This window comes from Sprattus sprattus (genome assembly GCF_963457725.1).
Source record: "Sprattus sprattus genome assembly, chromosome: 1".
Taxonomy (NCBI): domain Eukaryota; kingdom Metazoa; phylum Chordata; class Actinopteri; order Clupeiformes; family Clupeidae; genus Sprattus; species Sprattus sprattus.
This window is the reverse complement of record NC_137920.1, coordinates 31,266,982-31,277,876: the sequence shown is the minus strand read 5'-3', so window position 1 is coordinate 31,277,876 and position 10,895 is coordinate 31,266,982. Positions and strand designations below refer to the sequence as shown.

The 10,895-nt window shown below is 43.3% G+C and overlaps 1 protein-coding gene across 1 annotated transcript in view; it reads left to right on the top strand.

Annotated features, from left to right (window-relative positions):
* Positions 1 to 4,655: 4,655 nt before the first annotated feature.
* Positions 4,656 to 10,895, top strand: part of bcl11ab (BCL11 transcription factor A b) — a gene marked incomplete at both ends in the record, with an annotated part of 33,582 nt that continues 27,342 nt past the window's right edge. Inside the window, 2 exons of the mRNA XM_080848860.1 lie at positions 4,656 to 4,710; positions 7,382 to 7,762. Of these exons, the coding sequence (XP_080704986.1) occupies positions 4,656 to 4,710; positions 7,382 to 7,762 (436 nt within the window). The remainder of the gene's footprint in view (positions 4,711 to 7,381; positions 7,763 to 10,895) is intronic.

Below are 10,895 nucleotides of genomic sequence, written 5' to 3'. Positions count from 1 at the left end.
AAATAACTGAAAACAAGACATTCAACAGATAACAGGTTAAAAATTCCAGAAAATTCCACCCATTCCAGAACAAATAAGATAATTCCTCCCTCGATCCTGGAAATAGAGTGCCTCATTGAATCAAATTATTCCCTGGCCCGAGTCACACCCAGGGAGACAGTGTTTCTTTCTAAACGGTGTGCAGGGAAAGAGTCGAAGACACTAACCAGCTCTTGAAAAGAGTCTAACCAGAGACTCTAACCAGACACCAGAGACACTAACCAGCTCTTGAAAAGAGTCTAACCAGAGACTCTAACCAGACACCAGAGACACTAACCAGCTCTTGAAAAGAGTCTAACCAGAGACTCTAACCAGACACCAGAGACACTAACCAGCTCTTGAAAAGAGTCTAACCAGAGACTCTAACCAGACACCAGAGACACTTACCAGCTCTTGAAAAGAGTCTAACCAGAGACTCTAACCAGACACCATAGACACTAACCAGCTCTTGGTAGATTTAATAAGACGACCAGACAATCAATGTGACAATGGTCTTCACATCTTGTCTTTCATATCCCACTGGTAGCTAATCGGGTTTGGACACATAGCAGTCATCTGCAAAAGCCAGTCCCAGCCAAACTCCCTTGCACTGTGGTAGTAGCCTTTCATAAAATAATATGAAGAACACACCCTCAGTAGTCTATACACTTCAAGTGGTGGCCTAAACGCCATATTATGTGACAGATTTGGGGCGCTGAGAAGTGTAATATTTTTCTCTGGAGGAAAAAAGCATACCGCCGCCTTTCGAAGCAACACAAAGTGTTTTCTACAAACCTCATCAACTTGGATTTGTCATGTTACGCATTTTCGTTGTATCTAAAAAATGTTTTACATTCCCCCATAACCTAAACCCTCAGACATATTGTGTGTGCAGGCTGGGTCGTGCAGCACAACCCATCACACCAGGAAGTCTTGGAAGTATGGCTTGGCCTTAATAGTGTGCAGTCAGGCGTGAAGCTCTACGCTAGCACACCACGATTTTCTGTACCATCCCTCCTCTACATGGGTCACATTTTCAGATCTGATTCGAAGTGATATGGATAAGCCAATTGACCTATTTGTAAATGCATGGAATAGAATACCATAGATAAGTAACATTTGTAAATCTGAAAATGTATATTAACACACCCTTTAAATGCAAACACACGGTCGATTTCAAATCCGAATCAACCTGATGATGACATATCAATAGCTTGTATCTGATCGAAACACTGTGTATTGACAGTTCTGTAACGGCACCAACAATGTCAACCTACACAAAAAACAGCTTTGTTCCCAGATGGATTATTCTCAATGCAATAATAACAAATTAGTCCGTGTACGCTATAATTTACGAGATGTGCCTGGACATATGTGGAAAAAATAAACATTACATTTAGACCTTTGCATACCGATCACCGGGAAAGAGGATGCTCACTAGATGTTATTCCGTTAATCTCGTATTCCAGTCCACAAAAATTATAGCTGAAGTCTTCATTGCCATTGGATACCGACAAAAATCAAAACATTGTTGTCAATAGCCTATCTGAATGAGCACCATCATGTGATATTTCCGAATCAAATCACGCCGAGGCCGTGCAATAAAGGAAGACGCGAACATGGCTAATTAACCATCTCTGCGATTCTTGCCATTTTAGTGCAGTTAGGTTACAGAATTAATTAATGGGTGTGATCGTTCTCGATGAAAACGTGCGCACTGTGCTTACCGTGTTGTGTCCCTTTCCGTTTTTGCGGCAGTCAGGCATATATTCCCGATGTGGCTTTCTGCATAGATCATCATTCGCTGCCCAACCCAAGTCAAGGTTGTCATTTACTTCTTTGGCTCAAGGTGGCGCTGCAGTGATACATTTGGAATAGATGCTTCACGTAAATTACGCAATAGGTTTGCTATCAGGGAATGCCTTTTATTTGATTGTATGTCTTTCTGCTCTATACTTAAATTGCTTATAAAATGAAATACAATTATTTAATTTTCGATTCATTATTTGTATCTCCATCATCAATGACCATTCTCTTAAGGCGCTCTAAATCAAAGACCAAACCGGACCTGGTTCAAAACCATCTAAGGCCGACTCGGAAGAAAATTGGAATCTGGTGAAAGGTGGACGAAGGTTACGGACTACAAGAGGAAAGGATGAGGAGAGAAGTAGATAAGAGAAGTGGACATGAGTGGGTTACAACACCGTTAAGCAGATAATTCCACATTTCGTTGTTATAATAATAATAATAATAATAAAGTTTATTTATAAAGCACCTTTCATGCAAAATAATGCAGTTCAAAGTTGTATGCATATACAATGACAATAAAGGCTTTCAATAATATACGAAGCCTGCTGGCGAATAGCAAATGTAAATAGTTGTAGAATAGTGGTCTAGCACATCCTATATTTACATATACCACCTAAGGCTAATTCACTTTTTACAAATTAACTAGGCCCATCTACAACATACTGGTGATGCAGCAGAGTAGGAGTCAAAAACGTTGTCAATACTGGATGGTAATTATTGCAACTTTTTGTTTGTTTTTGACATTTTTTGTTTGTTTCTTATTTTGTGTGGTTTGCGCTCTGTTTATTTATGTGTGTTTATTTGTTTGCTGCTATTCATTGATGTGACTGGTTGGTTGGATTATTGTTGGATTGATAAAGGTTTGTGTGGTACAGTCTACACGCACCGCAGCGATCGTGTGGGTTCGTCTGTAGCACTTCGGCACCATATCTGAAAGCGCCACTTTTAAAATAGCCTCACTGAAAACCTCTACAAAATAAAAGTCTACTTTTTCAGGAATTACTGAAATGCAATTTCGTTTCCCGCTCGTTAGATGGCCTCAAGTAACCACTCAATGTTTTTTGATAAGAGCTCAACCATTCATTTAATTTGCCGGTAGAGGGAGCTTTGGTCTAAAATAACCGTCCAGTCACTGGCTGTACCTCCGAGAGCACGTTGGATAGGCTACATTTTTGCGCTCCCAGAAAATGCAATTAGAAGTTTTGTTGTCAGAAATAAAAGGGTTTAAAAGGGATTACTCTGTAATTAATCATGAAACAGAATTGAATCCCCAGTATTCATATACATTGTACAGTTCTAGTCTATGTGATTTATGCCTTATTATTATATTTAGGCTATGGACATTCTGACCATGGAAAATGTAAACGGATGCGTAAAGCCCCTGAAACAAAGAATGAAGATGCATAGAATCCACAGAAATTACACACACCTTTTCCAGACCATACATATATTCATTGTTCCTTCAGAATCACAGAACTGGGGTTGAAGCAAAGTATATATTCTTTAGAGAGAAAAACTATTTACCAATGACTACCAAATTATGCGAATGCTTCACAACTCTTTGAGGCACCAAATGAATAGCGAACGAATGGTCTAATCTGTTCTTAGACAAATTACAGCTCCTATTGGTTTCACGGGGTTTGGGGTCAAAAAAGAGCCTTAATGTGCAATTGAATCAGATTGAAGACAGAAACGCCAAAGGCTACATTGTTAAATGAGGGAGCCCGTTCTTATTTTAAATTATCTTGTGTCGACGATGTTTGATGTTGACAAGAAATTTGAAAAGAACCATACAAATTTTAGTTTTTAAGTGAAGTAAAATATTTATCAGTCATAATGCCTGACGTTGCATTTCATAGAACAATTTCCCTCTGAGGTATAACTGAAATTAATATTTGCAGTTGCCCTGCTATATCGACCGTTACAATAAGCGTTTTTCATGCATAACATATTTTTTGTACATTGTACCAACATGACTGAGAAATCTGTCATGACAAGGTCTAGTACACTTTTATTTTCTCACATGGAATGCACAACTATAACTCGCTCTGAGAGCTAAACGCTGTGTTCTCAACTTGGCAGGAGGTTTTTCTGTTTCACATTCTAAGAATGTGTTTATGTTGAATGTTTTCATTTTCATATTGCAATGTGGACCTCAAGGTGTTGGGGGGTGGGGGTTGGTGGGGGGCAGCATTTCTCCTCTGTTTGCCTCGCTTTGACTATAATCTATTTCCGAGATAAGGGGAAAGAGTGGCAGCCAATTTCCTCTAGAAGTAACCCTCCAGCGGACTCTCTGAACCAATGTCAATAATTGGTTGCTCTGGTTACTCTTCTCTTTCTCTCTCTCTCTCTTTATCCCTCTCTCTCTCTCGCCCCCCAACCCCTGATCCTTCCACCCATTGGCTTCCCAGGGTCTATTTTTCATATGCAGCCCATAATGACCGTCCATTGGTTTCATTCGTCTCCCCCACCCCTCCTACCCGCCCGCACCGTCCTGCCCCTGTCGTGCGTGTCTGTGTCCATCTATCTCCTGACGTTCAAGTTCGCCTGAACGTCACGTCCGCACTTGAACTTGCAGCTCAGGGGGCTCCTCTGCCACCCTCTTCATCGCTCTGTCTCTCACTTTCTTTCGGAAGGAAAAGCCATGAAGTCCGTTGCGCCGTGTGTATGGTGTGCGCCTCCCTGGTCTAACCTGTGATTATTTTTTTTTTCGTGTATCTGTTTTTGATGTCCAGCGCATCGATGAAGACATTTCCTCCTCCGGAGCCTCCTTTGTAAAGACTTTGGCATTCCCAATGTGATCCAAGCTGAAGGCTCCACTTCTAACTATGTCTCGCCGCAAGCAGGGCAAACCCCAGCACTTAAGCAAACGGGAGTTTTCGCGTAAGTTTGAGGACAATTTGCTATTGTGAATATCTGTTTGGTTTTTTTCTGACAATGCACGACCACGTAGGGGGGGGTTCTACGAGCGTATTCTCTGGTCCACCGTTCGAGCTTAGGACACGGGACTCCGTGGGTGCTCCTCTATGGACTGAAGAAAACTGAGAGCGTGGCGATACTCACTACATTTACTCAAATGCTTTGTACGCGGGTTCAGGTTATGACTAAAGTTATTTGAAATCACAACAGTAAGACAGCTGCAAGTAAAGTGTCGCATTTTCAGCTTTGAGAATGAATGGCTTTTTCAAAGCATATGATATTGCGGAGCGAAGGCATAGGATATTGCGGAGCGGACTGCAAGCGAGGAGCGCTACTTACGTCGGCTGGCAAAAATAACAAACATATTCTGCAACATAGCAATGATCTGAGAAACCTCACGTGTTATGATAGTGATAATGCTGTGGTCTTACCTATAACCTACTTGAAAGGAAATTATATGAATGGGAATTGGCTTCGTTCAACAACTTGTTTTAAACGGAGAAGCAAGCGTAGTCTGTAGGCTATATGCCAAACCATTTCTTGTGGTTTTATGCGCGGTGAAATTCACCTCGGCAGATGTCTAAAGAAGAAACCGACACAAAGCCCACAGTTAACTCATTCCATTACAGATCGTTTTTAAAAGTACAAGTCACTTCATAGGTTGTATTTTGAAAGGCATTCCGTAACTTCAGCGCAGCAATGTCTTTATATTCTGGGTTGCGGTGGACAATTTATCCGTGATTCCAATATGACTGACACAGATAAAAACACGTGAAAGTTTGCAGTTTATTTACGTTTTCACCAATACGATTTCTTTGAGAATACTTTGTTCCACTCAAGGCGCACAGCAGAGTCTGTACCTTGCGACCACACGGAGAGTCTATTGCCGAGACCACTTGATTGTAGGCTACTCTACATTTGCAGCCAATACGAACTCTCAAAACGTATCCCCAGAAATCCTCAGGAACCATGAACTTAGTTGCCGTACGTTAGTTGCCGTTGGACGATTGGTATTCATTAGGTTATTATGGTTCGGTTTAGTTATTGTTTCATGAAGAAGGTCAGGCATGCTCACGATGGTCCTTGGCTACCACAAGTCGCGTAAAAATGCGATCGGTAGGGGGCAGAAAATTGTCAAGAGACTGAATCTGAACTTGAACTTGATACAAGCGTCTTCAACACATACTCTAAAAATCTGTCGTTAAGTTCCTATGAGTAAAATTGCATTTACAAAACTGAATGTAGAGACACAATTGAACATCACAATATATTAGCCTACATCTTAAATAGCACGTACAGGTGTGCAGGGTGTTCTCTAACCTTAAGCTGTAGCCTAGAAAAAAAAGCCCAATTCCGCTTGTAAGAAACATTGACGAAAGCTTTGGTCACAATAAGAGAATAATAACTTTTGAAGTTTAACTTTGACACCAGACGGGATTCTTTACCTATAGCCATGGGCCTGTTTGCAGTGGAACGTGGTTAGTGTGCTTAGCTACTCGGTTTATTGGAGTGCCCATTGCATGCAACGTAATGTTTATGTTTGATGGGGGTGGAGTGAAAGGTGAAGCTGGCTTTAACCACATCTCTGTGCTCATCTAGAGCGGCTTACTTACTGAATATAGGTCTCTGAGAAACGGAAACATAGTTCCGTTCTTATTAATACCGTCAAATGCGCTGGAATGTCGCACAACCCCCCCCCCCCCCCCCCCCCCCCCGACCTGACACGGAATCAAGGGCAGTCCAGCACCGGCGGCAAGAATTAACCGTTATCTCGATATCCCAGTTTGGAGTGCAATATGTCGTTCTGATTGCTCTTTCATATGATGTCTCTCTTGGTTCCTTTGGGATCTACCCCACATACGCCCCTCAATATCTAACCTCGGTAGTTCAGAAGATCCCAGCACTTTAACTAAATGGGTTCCAATCATCTTGAACTCAAATTAAAATCTATTTTTTGATTCTCTGCGGTGTTAAGTTCATTAAAACGTGAGATTGGCTGCGTGATAAAGAGGGTCAAGCTACTTAACTCTGCTCAGCGAGTGAGCAACCCTGGCTCTCTTTTCATACACTGGGCAGTAATTTCTTTCTTTCTTTCCTTTTTTCTTACTTTCTTTCTGTCAACAACACATTAACAAGTTTGTTATGAATCTTTGCACTATTACTACCATCCACATAGTCTTTTATAAACAAAACTTCCACTTCCAAATGTGATTTCTTGCAAAATAAAACCCCACATAAAAAATTAAAAAACAACACTTGCCGTAAACAATTAAGAGTATTTACTCTGGATTTGACCTATTCTCTTTCCTTTAGATTCAGACCTCTAAAATCAAGGCAACAGTTCCTTGTTACAGGTGGAACATGGTATTTCAGCACACAATGCCCTCATGAGAACATAGGCACCCATCACTTAGTGGTTATAAGTCCGTACAGAATGAGTCTCTAAAATGCATTAAATGCTTTTTTTGTGGCAAAGTAGTCTTGAAGGAGGTAGTGGCAAAGTCGTCTTATGTTTGTTTGTCAGAGTACCAGAGTAACCAGAGCTTTCTGTTGTTTTGTGGCTAGTTGACTTGACCAAATATGTTTTATCTAATCTTTTTCTCACCTTTTGTCTCACCTGTTGTTACCCATGTAGCTGAGCCTGTGACGGCCGCCCTCCCCGAGGAACCCCAGGACGATGCCTGCCTGCTCCCAGTTGCGGCCTCCTCGCCCAAAGGCTACCCGGACCTTCTCACGTGCGGGCTGTGCCACTCCCGCTTTCCTCTGTCCGACATCCTGCTGTTTATCGACCACAAGCGCAGGCAGTGCCAACGCAGCCACTGCCTGGACAAGGACCTCGACAGGCTGCCTCCGCCGTCGCCGACCACCCCCTCTTGCCTGGCGCGCGTCACTATCACCCCCGGGCGTCGCGGACGCCACCCGGTCGAGGTGGCCGTCCAGGTGACGCCCCACAACCACAGGGATAACTTATCCATGGCCTCCCCTGGAATATGCCCCAAGCAGGAGAACATAACAGGTACGGGAAACGTTACGGAGTGTGCTGTTCTGTCAGGAGGGGTGTCTTAAGGGCAAGATGGGTGCCATCTTGCTTTAAGTTTCAGAGTGTTACTCCTTCAGAGCTGAAAGGGTTGACCTGAGGAAGCATAACTCCTCATCACTTCGCATCACTTCGTATGGAACACATTTGCTTGAAAAACATGTGGATTTAATACAGTCTTAGTATGGTAAAGGTACGCTTCTCCATATTCTTTGACGTAAAGGCAGGTGTGATATAGGCCTTGAGTAAGTCTGAAACAGTGAAGCAACCATCACAAAATGGGTTTTCAGACAGTTTTAGTTGTTGTTATTGGACAGTTGACAGTAGGTAGGTCTGCGTTCATAATTGTATAGATTCCTGGCAAAAGGAGAAGTCATGAGTTGCAAACCATTCTCACCTCCCTTCGTCATCTCTTCTTCTCCCACTCCAACTCTCCGCTTCTTTCAAGAGAAAAAGAAAACAAATTGAGAGAGAGAGAGGAAATAGAGAGAGGAGCGCAGAGGAAAAGAACTGCGTCTCCCTGACCACAAATAAGAAATATCTCTTGGCAGTTCCCGCTCGTCTCTTGTGGCAATGACAGATGGAGCTGGATTTCCAGGCACTGTCTCCCTGCACTTGTAAACACACATCTTCAAATTGACACTCAAAAGATGAAGGAACCGAAATAAATAAATAAGATAAACTGCGGGACGGTCATAATTATTCTCAGCCGCCGGGGCTGAAGCATTTTTTTAGGAATTTATATCGCCGCTAATTGTCACCTCGTTTCCTAAATGAGGAGAGCTAGCCACAGTGTGACCACATCCAGGATAAAGACCAACATAAAAACCATAGCACTGAGCTTCAAAACAGCGTTAGCGTCGCACCAACCCTGGTTAGTACCCAGTATTCCCAGGAATAGTTGGGTTGAGCCGAACGCATGGATATTCCCCCGCCTCGGCATGTGTCCTGGCCAAAGCTTGAAGTGGTGTGTGTGTGTGTGTGTGTGTGTGTGTGTGTGTGTGTGTGTGTGTGTGTGTGTGTGTGTGTGTGTCTGTGTGTGTGTGTGTGTGTGTGTTGCAGTGGCTCTCTGAGGCACTTTTCCACTTTGTGGCTTTTGAGTGTAATGCTATCTGTGCTGAGATTCTCTTAAGTATTTTCCACTGATACTTTACACAGTGTTTTTCTAATGATTGAAAACTTTTTTTTTTTTTTTAAAGAAATGGTTTCCAATGTAGGACTTGGAAAATGGTTCTTGGATAAGACTTCTGAATTATAGTTTTGGAACATTTTTATTTTTTTTGCTGGACACATCTAGGGGATCGGTTGTCACAGGCCTTCGTGGATTAGATTTCTTTTTGCAGACAGAATATAAACTTTTTTTTTGCCTGAACCTTGTTAGGACTATCTCTCTCCCTCTCTCTCTCTCTCTCTCGCTCTCTCTCTCTCTCTCTCTCTGCCTCACTGTCCCCTCGTTCTCACATACATGTTTTATGCCTCTGTCAGCTGCCTAACATGGCTGTAAAGCTAATCTATGCAGTATTGTGAAACTGCGAACATGATAGTCTGGGGTCACTGACATTATGTTACACTAAAGGGCCATGTCGTTTTACTGCCTAAACCCAGTGACTCCTCAGGGCTCACTGTATATGACCGCAGAAGCTTGCAGCTGAGAATCAGTGGCCATGTTGGGCCATACAGTTGGGAAGTGTGCTTATAGGGGACTGGATGGCGGTTAGCATGCAGCTATATTTTGTAGATAGCGAGGCCGTGGACACACCACGCTTGACTTGAGTGACATGGGAGCGTCTTCGCAGGCCATCTTGAGGGGATTAGGGGTGGATGGCGGGCGACATTGTTTCACACACACACACACACACACACACACACACACACACACACACACACACACACACACACACACACAAACACACACACACACAAACACACACACACACACACACACACACACACACACACACACACACACACACACGCACACAAACACACACATACAAGCACAAACAAACACACTCACACACACACACACACACACATACACACACACACAAACAAACACACATACACTGCCTGACAGTGCAACGTTGGAGCAGATGTCATCCATGACAGATGGAACACTGCGAAGGGTTTTTCTGTAACCGGTGCAACTCTGTGGGCCGGCGCAAGCTCGGACATTTGCATGATAAACATTTTAAGATATGCATACAAGGAGGGGGGTGGGGTGATTGTGAGTGTGTGTCTGTGTCTCTGTGTGTGTGTGTGTGTGCGTGTGTGTGTATGTTTGGGAGGAGGGTGTTAGGGTGCAGAGTGGGACCCCCTTTTCACACAAGCTCAAAGCTGCTGAAGGGGGGCAGGCGATTTCTACACACACACACGCACACACACACACACATACACACACACACACACACAGCCTCCTCCCTGTGCCCTCGAGATTGCTGGTTGTGTGTGAAGGAGCTCTTATGAGTCTGTGCTTTTTCAAACAACACTCCGACAGCCTTTCTGTCTGTTGCTCAGCTCTCAGTGTCCATACATCGGCGGCCCCGGCTTGGCTTTACTTAGCTTAGCACAGCCTGGATTTGCATTTCCTTACATGATGGTCTACTCGCTTGAGGGCGTGTCATTAAGTAAGGCACAAAGGCCGCAGAGGAGCCCTGACATAGAAAAATATTCAACAAAGTGGAGGAAAGGAACTTCACAACACAAAGTCTAGCGTTAGTTACCTCTGTTTATACCTCGGTTGCCATGCATGTATTGAGGTTTGTTTAACATTAGCCCACAAAGGAAACATTTGGTTTAGTCTGAAAAGAAAGCCAACCTGTTCTGTTTCACAAAAAAACTTAAGTAGTTCTTTCGAATCATCTTACGAATCAAAGTCCCTTTTACGAATCATCATGCTAACGAATGTGTTTCATACATGTCTTGTCCTGCTCAGGAGAGGGTCCAAAATGACCGTATGGCGCAGTTTGGCACTGTTTAACTTGTAATGCAAGTGCATGTTAGCTCGGCAGAGCCTGGCTCGGCACGGCCTAAAGTGCTGATGGGAAAACCCAGAGAGTGTGACAGAGCCACCCCTCTGAGGAGTGCTGTTCCTCCGAGTAAAGTCTCTCTC